The sequence below is a fragment of the Eublepharis macularius genome, chromosome 6 (assembly GCF_028583425.1).
Source record: "Eublepharis macularius isolate TG4126 chromosome 6, MPM_Emac_v1.0, whole genome shotgun sequence".
Lineage (NCBI taxonomy): Eukaryota > Metazoa > Chordata > Lepidosauria > Squamata > Eublepharidae > Eublepharis > Eublepharis macularius.
This window is the reverse complement of record NC_072795.1, coordinates 8520701-8542744: the sequence shown is the minus strand read 5'-3', so window position 1 is coordinate 8542744 and position 22044 is coordinate 8520701. Positions and strand designations below refer to the sequence as shown.

The 22044-nt window shown below is 43.1% G+C and overlaps 1 protein-coding gene across 1 annotated transcript in view; it reads right to left on the bottom strand.

Moving 5' to 3' along the window:
• Positions 1–21744, bottom strand: part of LOC129332086 (cytochrome P450 2J2-like) — a 39163-nt gene extending 17419 nt beyond the window's left edge. Inside the window, exons 1-2 of the mRNA XM_054982919.1 lie at positions 21516–21744; positions 1740–1902 (exon numbers count right to left, since the gene is read on the bottom strand). Coding sequence (XP_054838894.1) covers positions 1740–1902; positions 21516–21698 — 346 coding nt within the window. The 5' untranslated portion in view covers positions 21699–21744. The remainder of the gene's footprint in view (positions 1–1739; positions 1903–21515) is intronic.
• Between the last annotated feature and the right edge of the window lie 300 nt (positions 21745–22044).

Genomic DNA, 22044 nt, shown 5'->3' with positions numbered 1-22044 from the left:
TGTACTATATATAAATCCAACCACGCATCATCACCTCAGCCGCATCAATAAATAAAGTTAGAGAGAAAGAGAAGGAGCAGCAGGGCTTTTTTTCAGGGGGAACGCAGGGGAACGGAGTTCCGGAACCTCATGAAAATGGCCACCAGCCATGTGACCATTTTCTCTGAGGGCAACCCACTGAGTTCCACCACCTCTTTTCCCAGAAAAAAAGCCCTGAGGAGCAGCAACCACGGATGAGCCATATGATGGACAGACCGGTTCCTGAAAAAGCCGTTTTGGTTCTTCTTCAAAGATGGCAAGAGATGTAGCCATGTAATTACTTTAGGAACAAATTAAGAAAAGTGTCAACACCCATTTTGGTATCATCTTGCCATCTTTCTAACTCCCCCGGCGGCCTTAAAAACAGTCTATTACTGGAGGAACATTTGTGAGGCACATTGTGCTGGAATGAACCATTTCCTGCTTTAGCACCTTGCACTTTAAGAAAATACTTATATGGTTGGTAACGAGTTGCATGAGCAAGGTACAGCATGTAGCACTTTAATTGTGACCTCCCTTAACAAATTGATGTACTGTGTTATTTATTGATGCGGCTGAGGTGATGATGCGTGGTTGGATTTATATATAGTATACAACGTTTGATATCTTACAGTTTATTATACAATAATTACATGTGATTAAATTGTGTAAGTGTTGATTCTTTATTGTTGATGTTAGTTAGATTTCACGAATTTCTTTTGGGCTTGCTCTCTTCCCCAGGGCAAAGCAAACCTTTTGTGAATCAATCCCTACAAGCCACTTTCAATGCCAATGCCATTGCCTGGGAAGTATCAAATAAAAAATGCTGCACAACGTGCACATTCCCCTTCCCACCCACAAAGTAATGCTATGCTAGGGCTCAGTCCCTTCCCTTGGGATCCAATTGGTTGGTTGCCATTCAGAAAAACAGTTACAAATGTTGCCACCTGCCACTGCCAATACTGTGCCTGCCTGAACTGCTGCTACCTGGGTAAGAACTGAAATGAAACTAACAAACTTTGGGATGGGGGACTTGTTACAGCTTTGTTTCCCAGTTCGAGTTGACTGATTCTGAAGCTCTTTAATAAAATGGAACAGCACATTCTGGGTGCATTTCCAGCTTGTTTGTTTTGTGTTGCACACCCCTAATGAGTACCACAAATAAACCTTTTGAAGTTCAGTCCAGCTCACTATGATTCTACAGCCTCTTGCCCCTTCTCCCAGTCCACATGTTTGGGCCTCCATGTGTTTCTTTTTTCTTTTTTTTCCTCAGTATTTTATTTTAGATAACAATTCAATGCCTCCATGTGTTTCTTCACCCAGACCTACCCTCCTTGTGCATAGTGGCCTCTTACAGCCTTTCAGTGAGAAAAAAAATCTTTTAAAAATATTTCCTCAAAACCCATGTCTTCTTGAGAGACTTTTCTCACATCACATTAGGTTCAGGTCTCCTTTGTTATCTTACAGGTTCTCATAAAAGTCAATGTAAACAATTATGTCCCATTCTCAGTGCCTAATGACATGGTCGGTAGATGCAGGGCAATTTCCTTTTTCATGCTTCACCAGCTTGGAAAAAATGTTCACCTGGCTGAAACATTCAGAGCCCCCTCCCCCATTTATAATCATTCATAATATTTTGTTTTATTTTCTTTCTTTGTGCTCCAGGCTCCTCTAATGTGAGGACATATAAAATATTTTCCATTTCGCAACAACTTACTTACCCTTTCCTTTTAATACAGCTTTAGTTCTACTGGGCACTGGTCGCTCTGAGAAATCATCGGGATGATTTACCAGCCCTTCTTTTACTGCTTTGAATCCAGAAAGCACCACTGCAGGTTGGGGACCCATCCACAAAGTATAAATATTTCCATATTTCTGTGCTATCTGCCATTGGATTGAAACAGGTTAAAATCAGACAACCTATAAAGATAATAATTGTGCTTATATACCTCTCTTCAAAACAGATTAGTGCCCAATTGGAGCAGTAAGCAAAGTCAGTATTATCATTTCCACAATACAGCTGGGGAGCTGGAGATGAGAGGAGTGGTCTTTAAGGTGCTACTGGACTCAAATCTTGCTCTTCAAACAATAGCATTTTCCTTCCTCTTTTCTACAAAGAAGCATCTTTTTAAGTTCTTATCAATTGCAGGCCTTGCAATGAGATTTTCCAATATAGGATCAGTAACCAGAACATCAAGTTAGATCTTGTTCATTCTTTCTGCCAGCACAAGAAGCCTTTCTCTGGTGCAACAGACTCTATTGATGCAGGAGTCATAAATGGAAGTTTTCCCTGATTTCTCCTCTTACCAGGACCCACCTAAACTGCTTGCTTTCTTATCCATGTGGATCCCCCAACCTCCAGAATTACTAAGAGGGCTCCTCTGCTTTTGTCCTCCACTGCCATTTAACGTGGCAATGGGAGCAAAAATGGAGAGGGGCATGCCATCACTTCATGCAGTGCAGATCTGGATGTAACAGCATCAATATTCCCCAAATCTCAATATGTGACAGGAGGGCATGGCTGCCTGAAGCTTTCCTTGCCTGGAGAGAAAATGTAGCTTTGAGTGATTGCTGGAGATGCAACTCCAGCTGACAAATCGCTCTGGATAAAGAAGAATCATGAGTTTATCCACTTGTGCTCTGTTTGACAGCTCTGCTGAAGGCCTTACTGCCCAGGTTTGTCCTGGGTGGTAGCTGGAAATTTGGGGCTTTCTTGAGATGCGGAGGAATCCACCCTGAGCCTGCTTGCGGGGAAGGCAGAATATAAATATGATAAAATAAATAAAATAAAATAAAAATAAAACATCTACTTGCAGCTACAATTGGAATTCAAAGGCAAGCCTACCCTCAAGTCTTAAATCTATCAACTTCAAAGAATTAACCAACTCTATGACACAATTATTTACTGTGTGGCGAGATAATATTCTGCTTTCCTGGACTTTCTCTTTTTTTCTTTTAACTGAGATAAGAATAATGATACATCATTAGGAGGAAGCTCTTAAACTACGTATGAGAAGGAAAGATTTAACAGACTAAGGGGAACAAAAAAGCTTATTGTTCATTTTTCTCTGAAATTTGTGAATTTAAATTGGGAGAAAGTGTTTTGGCTGGAATGGTTAAAATAAAACTGCATAGAAGAAGATAAGGTTGACGCAATGGCCTTGAAACTTGGCATTGGAATGTAAACAAGGAGGGATCATGAAAGTTGAAAGTAAACAACACTGTCTGTAAAAAGGCTTCACAGCTTATTCATAGAGAAGTAGAGCCATCTAGCGGAAAATGTCTCAAGGTACAAGAAAGCGGTCTACATCTATAGACGCTCCTACATCCACAGATCTGATGCAAAAACTCATTGATCAACTAGGTGATAAATTAGATTCATTTGAAAAGAGAACGGAAGAAAATTTTATGAAATTTAAACAGATTTAACTGAGCAGTATTAAAAATAAAAACACCTCTGAGGAGGTAAAGAAGTTGAACAATCAAGTGGAGATCCTGGGCAGAAGAACAGCCCAGCACTGTTTGATAGAGAGTTGGAGAAATATCTAGATAACTTAGCCTTATTGGAACTAAGGGAGAAAGAATATGCTCTGAGGCTATGAGGGGTTAGGGAGACACAAGACGAGGATATTCAACACAGGGTGGTAGAGGCCTTGACAGAATTTCTGCAGTGGGACATTCTAAGAGTTGACATGGAATTGGATAAAGTATACAAAGTCTCCACCAGATATGTGACACACAACAAGCTACCAAAAGATATCATAGTGCATTTTGTCAGAAAGTCAGTAAGAGATCAAGTTCTACAACATTATAAGAAGAAATTGAGAATACAGGAAGTTGGAATTATTATTTTAAAGGAGATACCACTCAGAATCTTGAGGAAACTAAGAAACTGTGTATTTTTAACTGAAAAACTGAAACAGAAGAAAATCCCATTTAGATGGGACAAATTGGAAGGAGTGATTTTTACTTTCAAACAACAGAGATTCAGTTGAATTCGGTTCCAAATGCAAAAGATTTTTTGAAAGATACAAGAAAGATTTAGAAGAGTTTCTAGAAAATCCACAACAGCTCTCATTAGAACAGAAAGATGAGGAAGATATGGACTCTGCTAATTAAAGCCCAAGTATGGATTACAAATGCATAATGTGGCATATAAATGGGGTGAGCACTCTTCAAAAAAGACAAAATATTTCATTATTTGAAAAAAATGAAAGCTGACATCATTTGCTTACAAGAAACTCATATCAGAACAAAAGACATCAAGTATTTGGATTACAAAATTGGGGGGGGGATTTGTCTCTTCAGATAATAAAAAGAAAAATGGGATGGTATTGTATCTAAAACCAGCACTGAAAGCAGAACTTGAAATATCTGACAACCATGGTAGATTTGTGGGGTTGGGGGTGACATTAATGGAAGTAAAATTTTGATGGTGGGAATCTATGCACCAAAAATTGAATTTTGGTCACAAATTCATATGATAATACAAATTCATATGATAATACAAAAAATGTTGAAGAGCAATATACAACTTAAACCAGAAGCCTTTGGGGGGGGGGACTAATGGACAAACATTGGGAAATAAACAAAGTATCCTATTTCTATATATGACCATGGAAGCTAGGCATATATCACATATCGGATATGTGAGCCGCACTTTCTCAATGAGGAAATTAATCATCTAAACCACGCACTTCAGGCAAATGGCTACTCCAGAAATGAAATCCGAAGAGCAATCAAACCCAGGATGAATCAAACAACCAAGGAAAAACAGTCTCCTACAGGAAAATTGTTTTTGCCATATATCAAAGAAATTACTGATCAGATGGGAAAGCTTATGAAAAAGCATAACCTTCAAGCAGTATTCAGACCCACCCGAAAAATACAACAGATGCTACGATCAGCAAAAGACAGTAGAGACCCCCTCACCTCTGCAGGAGTATACCGTATACCCTGCAGCTGTGGACAAGTTTACATCGGGACCACAAAGCGTAGCATCCAGACAAGGATAAAAGAACATGAAAGACACTGCAGACTTGGACAACCTGAAAAATCAGCAGTGGCTGAACATAGCCTAACGCAAACAGGGCACAGTATCTTATTCCAGGACACCAAAATACTGGACAACACTTCCAACTACTTTGTCAGACTGCACAGGGAAGCCATTGAAATTCACAAGCATAAGCAAAACTTCAACAGGAAAGAAGAAACCTTAAGAATGAACAGAGCATGGTTTCCAGTTCTGAAAAACACCAAACTAACAAAACATTCTATCCCCGACAATAGCCCTGCAGAGAAGATTAGCACATCAAGTACCAATCCATATGCAAAAGAACCTCCTCAGGACACAGTGAAGCCTCCCGCCATTAGCATTCCACACCCTGGGAAACTCTTACAGGATGACTCAGCTCAACCCCACCCCTCCTGAGTAGATACAAATGACCTACATCTTTTCCACACTGTGACACTGAGAGATCTCTGTCTTTTGGTGCTACACCTCTGAAGATGCAAGCCACAGCTGCTGGCGAAACGTCAGGAACTACAATGCCAAGACCATGGCAATACAGCCCGGAAAACCCACAACAACCATCGTTCTCCAGCCGTGAAAGCCTTCGACAATACAAAATAAATATTCTATGTTAAAAAAAAGATCCCCCAAATCTCTACAGAAGTGACATTACTACATTAAATGAAGCCTCACATAGCCTGACCCCCAAACCTCCCAGGATTGCCTGACGACCCTAAGCATTATATTTTTCACTAGGCAGTACCTAGTACCTAGTGAAAGAAGAAGGCAAAGATCCACATCTGTTCAGGACTTGGATCAGCTGTGATGTTGCTGTTATTCCCAAAAGGGACCCATTTATGGGTATACAAAGCCAGAGGCCACATGTGATAATTCTTGTACACATAGACTACATGCAAAATTTCACGTATGGCTTCTCCTTGTCCTGGAGGAAGCATGCCTTTCCCAGCTTGTCCCCATGGTAAGGACAGCAGAGTGAGAAACAAGGCACAAAAGAAAAATGACTTTAACAGCATGCAGAAGTATTTATTAAACAATTACTTAAGCCTTAGGTGATCATCTTTTGTGTTTTACCCACAAACATGAGTAAGTTATGCTCTGTAATGGTGGGGGGGGGACGGACCTTATTAAGACCATTTCCACACATTGTAAATGCTCACAGAACAATGGGGGTTCTTTTGAGTGATTTCTGATATCACTGTTTCCAAAACAGAGACAGGCAGTTATGATTCTGTTTTCGTGGTGCCACGAAAACGGAATCATAACTGCCTGTCTCTGTTTTGGAAATGGTGACATCAGAAATGACACAAAAGAGCCACCAGAGTTCCGTGAATGGGGCACTATTTTTAAGACGTGGGGAAACGGCCTAAATCACAATTACATGTTGGTATTCATTGTCGTTTTACATTCTATAATATATTAGTTCCTCTTTTTAAACAAAAATAAATAAATAAAATACCAAATATTCTGGTGAGCAATTTGACAGGGCCCGGACACGATCCATAAGGTCAGGCAGGAGTCCACTTATTTTCACAGACCACTAGGATAGATTGTCCAATGCCCCCCCCTCCCCGGGGAGCAAATCCGCATCTGCAAAGACTTTCCAGTGACCCTTCATAGGATCCAACATTAGCGCTTTTCTCTGATACTTAAAAAATGGTTATCATATTGATTGGCCAAGTTTTATTACAAATCTGTGCAAGCCACCCAGTGCTTTTAAAGTTTCTGGTAATTCCTAAACTTTCTGGTATAGCTTCTGGGTATTCCTCAGATGTAACATGGTGGTGATGTCACTGACATTGCTTTTTTTAAAAAAAAAAATCTCCAAAGAGATCCAGTAGGAGACCTCCCACCACAACAGAAGGCTTGACAGCCCTAGTTCTTCCATATATTAATTTTTGGCAAAAAGTTTGATTGGATATGCAAATGCAAAGACAAGTGGGGACTTGCAAGGATTTTCAGGGGACACCTCGTTTTCCCTTTCCCCACCATGTCCTCTTCCCGTTCCCTGCCTACCACAGCCTCTCCCTCTTTGCCTGATTCCTTCTCTTCCATCTCTTTCTCACTTACCTTTGTTTGCTCCCTGACTTCACTTTTCTCTCCCCCCACTGGCAGCCTCTTCCCTATGGCCCAGCAATATGGTGCCGGCTGAGTTGGGCCCAGTTGTATGGTGGAGAACCTTCAAGGATTTGGGGGGGGGGCTTCACTTTTCCCTGTATCCCCTTCCCCAGTCTAGCTCCCTCCTCCTGGCAGCCTCCATATGCTCGTCTTTCCCTACATCCTTTTCTCCTTCAAATCCACTAAACACCTTACCTTTTATCTGCCCCCATCTTCATCTATATTTCTTAATATACGTAATTTATATACTGCCTTTCTCCACAATAGGGGTCCAAAGCCACTCACTTCATTCTCCTTGCCTCTATATTATCCTCACAACAACCCTGAGAGGTAGGTTAAACTCTGGATCAAATGAGGGATACCAGTCCCCCGGTAGTCATGCAAGTCATGTGGCAACAAGCCGTTCAGTGGTTGCTTCCCTGCCTGGCCCCAATGAGCCCTGGAAAGGGCCTTGCCCTCCCCTGCCTTTTTCTGGCAGGAACTCAGCCTAGAATATTGACTAAACTGTTATGATTGCCTAGCAACAGTGGGAGAGGGCATCTAGTTAAAGCTACAGGTGCCCCTTTTATTATATGGGGGTAGGGTTTATCCTCTCAATATATTTTGTTTAGATTTTACATTTTTCTGAAAATCTGGGGCATTTTCCAGGTGTGTTGGAAGATCTGTCTTGTCTGTTCATGGATCCAATCTCCAGATTTAAGAATTCAAAGATCAGGGCCACTCGACTATTAGTATATAAGATGAAAGGTGAAATTTCTTTTCTCAAAATTTTCTTTTTTTACATACTTCAATTAGTTTCTATTATTCTCTACTTCCTCTTTCAAAAGAGGGATTCTCTCTGATTTCTCATTAATTCCTGAGGAGTTTTTTTAACCACATGATAGTGTAGTTTTTGTTTATACCACACGATGGTGCCCTATGTGCCTTTTGTAACTTCAATTTTTTCCACCTTACCTACCACACAGGGTTGTTGTGAGAATAAAAATTGAGACAGTGTGGTGTAGTAGTTAAGATGTCAAACTGGGTTGAGTCCCACCACCACCAGGCAAGCTTCCTGGGTGACTGTGGGCCAGTCACAGACTATCACCCTAACCAACTTCACAGGGTTGTGAAGATATAATGGAAAATAAGAGAGCAATATAAGCTTAAACTGTGCATAACAGAATATTTGGGGCAGCGAAAAAGAATATGTGAGATTGAATCGGGTTCCCTCAGAGTACAGTCACACAGCCTATCCCTATACGGAATACCCCCGTATCTGCCTGTGACCACTGCTGAGGGAAAGAGATTGAACCTCGCTAACATAAAAGCCCTCCTAAAAACAGGGATTATCAGATCAGCAATATACGCCGCCATGGTGGTGTGCGAGGAATAGAGGGACAGTGAATGAGGGGAGCAGACTCCAGAGCTGCCGGCATTAATAGTCTGCACCTCAATATCCCAAATTCTCCTCTTAACCACCTGCAGAATTGCCACCTCACCACTATTATATAAAGGCTCCAAGTCGATTCCTAAGGAACCAATCTTTTCCACTACAGCCTGTGACCAATCTGAGATAAAGGGATCAGTTAGAAGTTGAGCCATTAGGCTAGTAGGGGAGGATCGAAAATGAAGACGGAGCCAGAATTTAATCGTAGTGATCCAGGCCCGAGATTCTATCAGGTGCAGATCCAATTCCTTACAGAGGGTAAACAACGACACTGAATTGGATAAACCAAGGATCCTACGCAGGAAGACAGAGTAGATACGCTCAATTCTTTTAGTAAAGGCCTGTATCCAAATAGGGATTCCGTACAACAGTCGGGAAATAACTGTTGCTTGGAAAATCTTAAGCACTGCTGGGACAAATTGATTGCCCTTTTGAAAAAAGAAACGAATCAAGGCTGCAGACATGTTCTTGGCTAAGCAATATAAGCTGTGAGGGGAGGGGATGGCAGCAATGAGAAGGAGATTGGAGCATATCCTATTCTTTAAAGAACTGGGGACAGGGGGGTGGATTAAGAACATCCTTGAGCTATCAGAGACAATGCTGTATAATGGTTAGAATACATTATTTTATTGAGATCTAATCGAATCTTCCTCTTCATGAGAGAGGAATTGATTCAAAACTGATTGATTCCTAAAAAGAGCAATAGAAATGGATTGTTGAATTTCAAGATGAAATTCAGCAAAGAGGGATTAAGAGAATTCCACTTAGCCCTACCAAGGCTTCCAAGAGGGACATCTGCCTCTCTCCTTATAACTCTTGGGGAAAATTTTGCTCCTTGACCTCTGCCTCCAGAAATGTGCACAAAAGGAAAGCAAAAATGTGGCTAGTTTCTTTTCTCACATTCTGCCCTCAAACTCTCTGGTTGCAGCAGCGGGAAGTTCTTATGATGAGGGAGACAGAAGGCTCTAGACAACATGGAAAGGTTCTACTGAATGGCGCAGACATAGCGGTAGCAGAGAAGCGAACCCTCTTTGCCACCATAACCATGATAATGTATTCTCACTCCGTGATCCGTCACATTTTCTCCAAGTTTTTCCTCACCTTGTACTTAACTATTTCATCTCTTCAAGCTCCTTGAGTTTCTGTGGGAGGGGAGAGGGCGCTCCAAGGCAAATCATGTCCGCCATCCAAGTGTCTGTTCCTGGACAGCAGCCCCAACTTGCTAACTTGAAATTCTCCCAACAGATCCTCGGAAACGCTCCAGATCCATCGATCTCCTGAGACAGACTGGCTCCCTACCCTTGCGGGGTGTGTGTGTGTGTGTGACTGTGTGTCTATAAATTTAAACCTTCCTAGGCAATGATTGGTCCATAATAAGGGCAGAGTGAAAAAATTTCACTCCCTCCATTAACAAATCATGCCCTTTGTCCCTGGAGAAAACCAAATCAAGCATATGTCCACTACGTGTATTGGAGCCAGAATGCTCTTTCCCATAGGCTTTTAGAGTGGAGCCATGAAGTCTTGTGCCGCTCTTGAGAGCCTCAGCATGAACTCTGAAGACCAGAGCCAGTTTGGTATAGTGGGTAAGAGTGGCAGGACTGTAATCTGGAGAGCCGGGTTTGATTCCTCTCTCCTCTGCTTGAAGCCAGCTGGGTGACTTTGGGTCAGTCACAGCTCTCTTGGAGCTCTCTCAGCCTCACCCACCTCACGGGGTTGTTGTGAGGATAATAACACACTTTGTAAACCCGCTCTGAGTGTGGCATTAAGTTGTCCTGAAGGGCAGTATGTAAATTGAATGTTATTGTTGTTGTTGCTGTTGTTGTTATATTGCTCCTCAGCTCCCCTCTGAAACCATCTTGGTCAGCTCAGGCAGGAAGACAATTAGGCACTAGAGCGGATGAAATACCAACAACATTCCTATTCTAATCCATGTCGCTGTCCCCCACACTAGATACAAACACTCAAAATGGGGATTCTGGATAACAAAACTTCTGGTGACTGCTACAGAGGCCACACCCCATCTCATTCACCACACTTAGGTTGATGAAGTACCAGAAGTATTTGGAGGGTGGGCAGAGCTGGGAGAGGTCTTTACTAGAGATGAGCACAGACAGCAATACAAATGGAAAAAAACCACGAACAGCCCAATTTGCTGTTTGCCAACAAGCTGTTCATGAGGCCCCATTCTAAATGAACAGGTAGTCATTGCAAGCCTCATTCGTTGCTGTTCATTGCTATTCGTCAAGCCAGACAGTCTGGCACCTGCAATCAATTCCCATGACAACTCAGGCAGGGACTGTCTGAACTCTGAACTCCTGCTGTTGCCCTGGAAACCCCAATCTAAGCCCAATTTAACTTGAAAGGCAAGTCTTCCTTCCAAGTGTGGACTGGAGCTCCAAATTTGTTACAAGAGAAAAAGACCGGGGGGAGGGGGGCTCCCAGCTCTGGCTTTCAGGGAGAGACAGCTGCTGTTAGAGAGACAGGGTGAGTGCATTGGAACTTGAATTTTCTTTGTGTGTGGTGGGATAGGGATCTTCCTCTTCAGGTTCCAGGGCTGCTGCCAGGCTCAGGGGCCAAGCTATTATTTACTATTGGTACGTTTCCTGCTGCCTGCTCAGGTAGGGTTTCTGGGAGTGGTGCAGTAGGAATCTTGATGGCTGGAGGAGAGCCTTCTGGCCCCCACAAACAATGAACAATGAACATGTTCATGAACAGGACCATGTTCGTCAATGTTCATTGTTCGTTGTTCATGGATGGCAACGAATAACGAACACCATGTTTGGGTTTTTTTTCTGTTCGTGCCCATGTCTAGTCTTTACCCAAAACAGACTCCACATATGAAATTGTGCTTCTTTGCTGCCCTGTGCTAAAACACAACAAATTATCAGTTGTGACTTGACCTAATTGGACACCACATGTAACACATACACAGATAGCTCTAGATAATAAAATAGGCAACCATTTTCGACCAGAAGATTATCAGATGGCCAGTTAAAATCATTCCAAACAGAATATTGTCTGGAAAGGAAGGAAGCTTGTCATAAATTATGAGAAGGAATCTCAAAGTTTTCTACTTTTAACAGAAAATCCCCTCTTCATTCCTAACAAACAAGGTACAACTGTGTCTTTTGGAAGATTTATATCTCTTCTTTTATCCACTATTTTGCTGTTTGTAACATTAACCACAGGAACACATGGTTGAGAATGTTAAAAATGGAACATTTGTGAGACCCAAATCTTTTCTCCCAAAACACTGTTTCTATCATTAAGCTTTGATCCTGAACCTAAGATCATCACTCAAGGAACAAGTATGGACATGTCAATGTACTTTCCATCTCCCTTCATCTCTCTAACAGTATCTCTACACGTTACAAAGTACCTAGGGATGCTCAAGTGAACTTCATTTCACATGTTCCTCCTCTCAGTTCCCATGCACTCGTTCGCACAGTGACCCTTCAATTTGAGTACATTCACATGTTCGATATCAGTTCCTCCTTAACTGCTATAAGTATCCCCATTTCCCCGACATCCATTCATTGAAATGCAGATCTTGACAGTTTCTTATATCTTAAGGAAAGGCAAATCGGCAAGTCAAAGGAGTCTTGCAGTAAAAACAGAGCTGGATCCCCTTGAAAATACAATCACACAAATGGAGCTCCTGTGAAAGCAGCATGCATGAACACCGAGCAAGAACAGCCAGCACGTGAATTGAGGACCACACATCCTTCATTTGAGCATCCCCAGGTAATTCGCAATGTGTAGATTGTTACTCTCTTCCCATACTAACTTAAATTTCCATCTCCCTTCCATTCTCTAAGTCTGTTCCCCTACTAACATAAAGTGATTCTGCTGCATTTCTTTTTTTCAGCTGCTCTGTGCCAAATCTCTCTCTCTCTCTCGCTCTCTCTCTCTCTCTCCTCCACAAATTCACTGCCTAGTGTAATCGATCAACAATTTGCCTTCACTTAAACTATTTGCATACCTATGACTTGATGGGTCATTGGCACGCCTGCAGCTAAATACTAACATTAATCCCTTTGATTTGTAAGGTACTGATCCCTTTATTCATGTTTTGCACATGGGAACCTCACTTTCACTGTCTGGATATTTTTAACCTTTTTAGTTGTAGAAAGCTACAAGGCCTCTGAGCAGCACACAGCTATGTTTTGTTTTATAGAAGCTGCTTACCCACCATGGTCTTTCACCCAGTTTCTCCATTCCTTTAGAACCGGACTGACAATCAGAATCAACCTTGATAGGAATTAAGCAGGCCTCATTGTGAAAATATGACAACATCAGCCCCCACCACGTGACATCATCTTGCCTAGAGCCATGACTTCCAGGATTTAACAATGAGGATCCAGACAGGCAAGATTAAGATTACCAACTTGCTCCGTAGATAACTTGCAAGGCCCTGCAGCCTCAAATTTGCTTTGTGGTTGTGCAGGGAAGGGAGAGGGAGTTAACCCTCTACACATCTCCACTATTCAAAGTGGGGTTCCTTGCTTTGTTGTTAGCATGTCCAATAGTCCAATAAATAATAAATGTTAAAAGAGGAGAAAAATGTTCAAAGGGTCTGTGACTCTTGGCAGCTCCACAAGAGCACAGGGCATTCCTTAAGAGCATAGGGCATTCCTTAAGAACACAGGACATTCCTTAAGAGCACAGGGCATTCCTTAAGAATGCCCTATGCTTCCTATGGAGATGCTAGGGCTGCCAACTCCCATGGTGGGGGGGAGGGGGATCCCCCACCACCATCTTCTGTCCCCTGCCATTGTTCACTTGGCCATGTGGGGGTGGAATTTGGGGGAACAGCCCAAATCGGCTGAGCTTTGCAGCAGGCCAATTTGGACCCCAAAAGGGCCAAATTGGACCCATTTGGGGCCCAAAGCAGCCTGCTGCAAAGCAGAAGAGTGTTCATCAGCACGATGATGTCACTTCCCAGAAGTGACATCATCACACTGTTGTGGGGGGTCATGTGCTGATGGCAGGCAATCTCCTAGGGATTTGACCCCTTGCCTCCCAATCACTGACAATCGGCAGGAGGTGGTAAGCCTCCCAGAGACACCCAGTGGCAGGCAACCTGGGAGAGTGCACACGGGGCATACTCCTGGTGGGGTGCAATGATGGCTGTAGAACCAAGTGACTGGAGGCCAAATAAGTCTGCCATGGGTCATTTATATATTACTATTAGATACTCTTTAGATTGTACAATATTCTTTTTGTAGCTTCAGGGCAGTGTAGTGGTTAGACTATTGGACTAGGATCTGGGAGATGAGGGTTCAAATCCCCATTCTGCCACAGAAGGTCCATAGGTGACCTTGAGCCCATTATTTTCTCTCTACCTAATCTATATGGGTGCCAAGTCACCTGGTGGGGATGGGGGAACCCCCATTCTCACCCTCCACACCCCACCACCACTCACCTGGCCAGCAGGGGGAACAGGCCACCTGGACATGCTCCCAGTGCAGCACAACAATGTCATTCCCAGGAGTGATGTCATTGCACAAGCCCCAGGAGCACCCCTATGCTTTGCACACTTTAGAGTCTAAATCAGCCCTGGGCAAAGCAAAGGAGCACTCCTGAGACTGCACAATGACATCACTCTTGGAAGTGATGTCATTATGCTGACATCACTCTTGGAAGTGATGTCATCATGCTGATGCTGACATCACTCTTGGAAGTGATGTCATCATGCTACAAGGAGGATAATAAGTTGAGTGTCGGGTTCCCCCCTGCCAGGAGGGTAAGGGGACTTGGCAACCATACTAATCTACTAATCAACCTCAACTGGTTGTTGTTTTAAAGACAAAATAGTGGAGGAGAGAATGATTTTGTAAATCGCTGTGGATCCCCACAGGGGAAGAAATATCCAAAATACTAAATAAAATAAAATAAAAATCACACCCTTATGGTTTGGACTGACTGCATTGCTTTGCATCAAAAGATATAGGTTATTTGTTTGCTGTAAGTAACCAATGCCATAAATAGTACTTTTCCTGTACTGACCTTTTCTTACCTCATATAACCAATAAAGTTGAACCTGTATTTTAAAACTGCCTCTGTTTCCCTGCTTAGTATTTTATCCAACCTTGCTCACACGTACATGGACAAAGAGATCTCTTACCGAGAATAAGGCATGCCCTTGTGAATAAGGCAGGGGCACTTGTACTCTTATTCCTGGGAAAGAGTTTCAGGTGAGTAGCAATGTGGGACTGCAGTAGAAGAGCAAGATCCAGGCCCAATAGCACCTTAAAGACCAACTCGATTTCTAAAATATCATATCAGCTTTCGAAAGTCAGATGTCTGAGGAGGGGAGCTTTGACTCTTGAAAGCTCATATCCTGAAAATCTAGTTGGTCTTTAAGGTGATATTGGATCTGGATCTTATTCCATGGTAACACTCCATCTTCACTCACCCAGCTGTCCAGGATACATACTAGGTCAGCCACTTGAACAAGAGATGTTTTTGCTGTAAACTAAACCAGCATTCAGCAGCCACACTATTTTTGGCTACTTGGCTGTGTCTTTAAGAGGTGGGGTCTGAGAGAGGAGCCTGTTGCCCAGCAGGCTCTGAGCTGGGGACCAGGGAAGTTTGCCTGTTTGCGAAAGCCATATGATGGTTACAGCCATTTGGTTTTTGAGCTGTTCTTACCAGGTAGTTCTGCGGGCAGAGTGGGCACGGAGCATGAGTAGAAAACAATGCAAATTGGCGCCAGTATACGGCATTGTATGTAACATGAAACTGTCATTAAGACTAACTGTGGTTAATAAACCATTTTCTGATTTTGACTTCAGGCACCTGAACTAACTGTAGTTAGTGTTGTGGGGTGGGTTCAAACATCATTTATTTATTGTTTATGCATTTTGTTTGTTTTTTTATTGTTAGTTTCACCATGGTTTTATGTTATGTCTGAACTGTGTGTGGCTCATTACATTGGAAATATGGGTTCACATTGCAAAGCCATGGGAACGGTTCTCTTGGGAGGAATCACAGAGCTGGAAGCGAACATGTGGACGGTGGCATCTTTGCCAGTCTAAACCAAATCTTTTAATTCTTTGGTGGTTCAGGACAAAAGATCCAGATATAAGCTTTGGAATGTCCTGTTCTCTTCATTACAAGCAATTAGGTCTTTTTAATCACACACTTTAATTAGATGTTATTTTGGTGATGTATTTTAGATCCAGAACGGCAACTGAATTCCCGATAGATGACTTCCAGATTCAAAGTAACAATTCTGCATAAGTGTCGTGATGCAGCACATGAAGGGTAAATAAACGTTCAATAAATGACCCACAGGAGAAAAAGCAGTGGATTCATGTTTCGCTGTGGTCGGAGATGCCAGTACTAATGAGAATGGCATCCATATTAGCATAGCAATGAACCCTTTTATCAACATTATCTCTTTCAACATTCTGATGATGAGAGTAAACAAATGCACAACCCAACAAGGGTCAAGATGGATGACAGGGACAACTCCATAAAATTCTTGTGCATGTTTTCAAGACAATTCTACTTGACTGATTCTCAAAAACAACCTTGGAGTTTATTGTTTGTTTAACCGATTATATAGCATCGTCAGCATGCATGACACTTTACAGAAACCAAGAAGGCCTCCTCATTCTCGGCGCTCTTACAATCTAAAATTTGATATATGGAAGACTACACAGAGAGGAGAAGATGGTAGAGTTAAATTGAAGAATACACATATGTTCTAGTTGTGTGTGTTTGGGATTAATTTCATTAGAAGAGTGTGTTAGAAGCCTTCACAAAGAAAGCTAGCTTTTGAAACAGAACTGAAGGAAGTAAGCAAGGTGGAATCGTTCTGTAGTTCTTTGAGACATTCTAGACAGAAGAGGTAGCAAGAAACAAAAGGTAACACATACTGAGGGAGCCATTTTAGGTGGGTAGCCATGTTGGTCTATAGTAGAACAGTAGGATTTTAATCCAGTGACCCTTGAAGACCAACAAGATTTTCAGAGTGTAAGATTTCGAGAGTCAGAGCTCTCCAAGGTGTCACTGGGCTCAAATCCTGATGGAGCAAGAGATATTTGTGTAGTTGAAGTTGGTGGTGGGGCTAAAGGAATGGAGATCATGGACAGGAGCTTCACAGGATATGAAAGTGAAGAGGTGAGGAGGCAGAGAAGAAAGGTTGTGCATTTGCAATGTGGCAAGGGAGAAGTGATGTCACATAGTGACAGACTGAATGAGCAGAACAAAAGAAAGAAGAATCAAAGCAAAAGCAAAAGTTTGGTCCAAGGTCTGCAGGCAGAGTTGCCAGATTCCTGGCGCCAGCAGCAGAGCCCGCTCTGACACTTCTCCACCAGTGCTCAAGGTCATGCTCTCAAGGGAGCTGCAGAGGAGGAAATAAGGGGAAATAAGGGGAAACTGCATCACACAATGTCGCAACATCATTTCCAGTTAGGAACCCAGAAGAGACGTTGCCATGTCATACAGCATTCTAGGAATTTCCCTGAACTCTATGAACCATAGAGGTTCAGAGAAACCTAGGGCGTCATGTGCCATGCGGTGATCTCACTCCCAGTTAAGTAGCTGGAAGTGATAACATCGCATTATACAATGCTATATCATGTGGTCTCTATCCCCCTAGTCTCCTGCTCATAATTTGGTCTTGGATGCTCAGGGCTGGATCCAAGTGATACCCACTGATTATCACTTCCCACATGTTATTCTTCAGGACCACCTGTCCCACATGAGTAACATTTGGTAGAGATCAGTAGCCTCTAATGGAAGAGGGAATAGAAATTTCCATTCAACTGCTGGGAAATTTAGTACCTCACAACTAGAGATGGGCCCTTTCCAGACTTCAGCTGGCCCACGGTGGGAGGGATTCCCCCTCTGCAGGCCAGCTGAAGCCCAGAACATGCCCTTTCCCTGCCATGCAACTGGTAGGGAAAGGGCCTTTTAAACTCCAGCTGAATCACAGAGGGGTATCCCCACTTTATGGGCCAGTTGAAGCCCAAAAGGGGCCCTTTCCCTGCTGTCAAGAGGCAGGAAAAGGGCCCTTTTAACTACAGCTGGCCCGCGGCGTCAGGAGCGGTGCCAGGAACGCTCTAACCCCCCCGCCTTGCTCCAGCTTGCCAGTGGCGCCGGGAGTGCTCTAACTGCCCCACTTGCTCCAGCTGACTGACGGGCTGCCAGTCAGCTGGAGCAAGGGGAATTTAAATGTTAAAGTGCTCTGGATGCCGCTTGCAAGCGGGTCGGGGAGACTTTAATGGACTGCAGACCAACAGACCAGCGAAAAGTCCATGGAGTCCATGGAAAACGGGCATTCCACAACCCTCTGGTTTACAAATGCCAAATAATAATAATAACAACATAATAACATTCAATTTATAGACCGCCCTTCAGGATGACTTAACACCCACTCAGAGTGGTTTACAAAGTATGTCATTATTATCTCCATAACAACAATCACCCCGTGAGGTAGGTGGGGCTGAGAGAGCTCCTAGAAGCTGTGACTGACCCAAGGTCACCCAGCTGGCTTCAAGTGGAGGAATAGGGAATCAAACTCAGTTCTCCAGATTAGAGTCCCATGCTTTTAACCACTACACCAAATTGGCCCGGCCCATATTAAATTTTGGTCCTTTTCCCAGTCTGTGCCTACCTCTACTCACAACCAATGAGCATGAGGTAGTGATGAGACATCTAGAAATATCAGAGATAGGAATGGAAGTTTTAAGATTGGATGGGTGAAATACTTCAGGAAAGAGCAAACTGTTCTCAGTGTATGAATGCTACTATCTAGCTAGTATATGTTTATCTTTCCCTACCTTCATTCCCCCTCTTATCCTCACAAGAGCCAGTTTGGTGTAGTGGTTAAGAGCGCAGGACTCTAATCTGGAGAACTGGGTTTGATTCCTCACTCCTCCACTTGAACCCAGCTAGGTGGCTCTGGGTCAGTCACAGCTCTCTCAGAGCTCTCTCAGCCCCACCCACCTCACAGAGTGTTTTGTTGTAGGGATAATAATAACATACTTTGTAAACCATCCTGTTAAGTCGTCCTGAAGGGCAGTATATAAATCAAATATTATTATTATATATATAACAACAACCTTGTGAGTTAGGCTGAAAGAGTATGACTGGCCAAAAGACACCCAATTAGCTTCATGGGAAGTTTGACCCCAGGTCTTCCAGATACTAGTATGAAACTCGAAACACTGCATAGCCCCCTTTGGTTCCCTGCCCTCCAGAGGCATTCATCTGCATGACAACATCAATGGAGATGTTGAGGGACAAATAATGCATTGCATGACTGAGGCAACTGAGTTAGAGGCCGAGTGGAACTGAAGGCAGGAACTGCATTCTAAGGAGTGAGCAGAAGTGTTGAGAGAGGAGACAAAGATTCAAACACAGCTATAGAGTCAGCTATGACATTAGGGCTTTCCTACACATTTGATGCATTCCTGATTTTCTTAGCAGTTCATCTCCAAGAATTGGAATCTGTTTGGGTACAGTACTTCCACACATCTGTCCCCCCCCCCCTTTGCATTTTACAGTTTTACAGTTTTTATTTTGTTCCGCCCATACCTTAAATAATCAGGATTTTCAAGCGAGGGGCTGTCCTCCTCGGTGGCACAGTTGGTGAAATCACAGCATCACCACCCCCTTTTTATTTTTTGTGCCTGCTTATGTTGATCTATTGATATAAGTCTGAGTTTTTGAAAAGATTGAAAATGAACACACGGGCAAGTGTTTGCATCGGGGAAGCCTAAAAAAGAAGCCGTACCACCAGCCATACCTAAGTCTCTCCACCCCTACCCCATTGCCCAAACCAGAGAGCCCTGCTCAGGCTGACCCAGAGCCAGCAGGGTAAGCCAGCACCAGGAGGGCAAACCAACCTGTGATGGGATAGAGCCCAGAGCAGCAACAGCGATGTGCTTTTCCAACTGCGCTGCTTTTTTTGGTGCCAGAAATGGCCATCACTCCCCACCTCGAGCCACCAGGTCTTTTGCATTTTGTCAAGTTCATATTGATATATTGACCTACCAGTGCAATAAAAGATGCCACATATTCTCTGAATTCCCAGCTTTCATTCTTTTAAAAAAACTAAGTCTCTAGCCTCTTCCCATGCAGAGAGATAAGGAAGACGGCATGTCCTTTTTTGAAATGAAAGCTGTGAGTTCAGAGAACCTGACGTACCTCTAATTACGATGGCAAGTTAATATATCCATTTCATATTGACAATTTGAAAAAAGATCAAAATGAAACCAGGGCAGGGGGAAAGGAAGGGGAGGGGGTCGATGACGATAACTGTCCAATCATTGAAAAGTGGGTTGGAGTTGGGTGGGGATGGACGGGCCAAACAAAAATGAAAGAAACTTTACATAAGGGAAAAATCAACTCAAAATCAGCTTCTTTAAAAAGGTCAGGGTAAAAGTGGACTGGATAGTGGATCAGGGTAAAAGTGGACATGGTAAAAAGAACTGGGGGGGGGAATCTGGGAACAACCAAAAAAACAAATGCTAAAATTAAAGACAAAAGAAAAAGTGTGAGAAAATCAGGGGATAAATGGAAGTAGTATGGGGCCAGAACCGATGAGGAAACAACCATGCTGAAAACCACATTAATTTAGCAACAGGAAACCAAAGAAGCCCGAGAAGCTAAAACCTAAATGAGTGGAGCTGTTTCTAAAAGGCAGAAGCAGGGGACACAACAGGGAAATCACCTTTTCATCCTCTAACTTTTTCTCTTTCTGAATCAATGGATAAACCAGTGGATTTATAGAAAAAGCAAAGTTATTTGTGTCAGGATCTGCCATGCTGGGGACTTGTAGCCTGTGTAACACCATATTAATTTCTATAGTTGTTTAGTCTTTCTCCCCTCTAGGTTCCTGCAAGTACATTTCCATGGAAGAGGATGCTATGTCTTATCTGTTTCTTCCTAAGACGACCTTGATGAACCAGCGTTCCCACAGAGAAGCTGCCTGCTGCCTGCTCCTCTACAAAGAACCTCAAAGCAGAGCAACGAAGCAAAAAACTAGCTTTGAAATACTTAGGCCCTTTTCCTGTGAAAAGGGTTTTATTAGGAAGACAGCATTTAGGCCCAGATGTCCACATTCCAGGACCAAGCAGATCCTGGCTGAGCAAAGCTTTGTTAGGAATGAGTTACAAAACAAAAGTTGTTACACTTCAAAGTCTCAGATCCCAGCCTCCCCCCAGAGTCCACATAGCAGGCAGCTTCTCTGTGGGAACGCTGGTTCATCAAGGTCGTCTTAGGAAGAAACAGATAAGACATAGCATCCTCTCCCATGGAAATGTACTTGCAGGAACGTAGAGGGGAGAAAGACTAAACAACTATAGAAATTAATATGGCGTTACACAGGCTACAAGTCCCCAGCATGGCATAACAAGTCCCCAGCATGGCAGATCCTGACAATTTGAAGCCGTCAGATAGTCACATTTATATAGGACCCTGGCAGGTGCAGGGTTAACATGCTACAATTTCTTTAAGTCATCTTGGCAGCCACATGTCTGACTCTAGCTAATAACAACAACAACAACAACAACAACATTCGATTTATATACTGCCCTTCAGGACAACTTAATGTCCGCTCAGAGTGGTTTACAATGTATGTTATTATTATCCCCACAACAAAGCACCCTGTGAGGTGGGTGGGGCGGAGAGAACTCCAGAGAGCTGTGACTAGCCCAAGGTCACCCAGCTAGCTTCAAGTGGAGGAGTGGGGAATCAAACCCGGCTCTCCAGATTAGAGTCCTGCGCTCTTAACCACTACACCAAACTGGCTATCAGATCTTATATATACAGAAGCCAAACCCTAATGTGTGACTCCACATGAAGTCCATTATAGGGAAGCACCTGGGTTGACCATAGGAAGGAAGTCACTCAAAATTCTCTTCATCCATCCAAGGCTGTTGGTTAATTTTTAGAAAGACATACCTTAATGAAAATATCGACAGAGAGTTTGAATCCGATCCGCCACAGGCCTCCAATGACAGGAAGCCGAAGAGGCCCAGGAGGGTAGCGTTTGTGAGTTTGGCGCCGTTTCCAAAGGAGCAAAATCAGGAGACACACCACCATAGCAATCAAAAATACTCGTACCCCTATTAATACCCCTGCCATTATCCCACTGTCTCTGTCTCTAACAAGTACAAACAGGTAGGTTGGCTGTTCTCCATTCAATGGCTTTTGCTTTCTTCATTTTTCCACCGACAGCCTTTTATATGTTCCACCTTTAACATCAACAAACAAAACTTCCAGTCTCGTGAACAAGTCACTCGTGCATATTCTCCTCTAGGCAAGTGTTACAGGAGCATGAGCAACCAACGTGGCTAATTCTGATGTGTCACTGAAATAATTGAGCAGAAGAGAGTTTAATGCAGGTAATAATCATACAGGAGCTCTTGATCTACTCGAAGGTTATTTTCTCTGAGCGCCGCTGCACTTGAATAATGAACACAGATGGTAA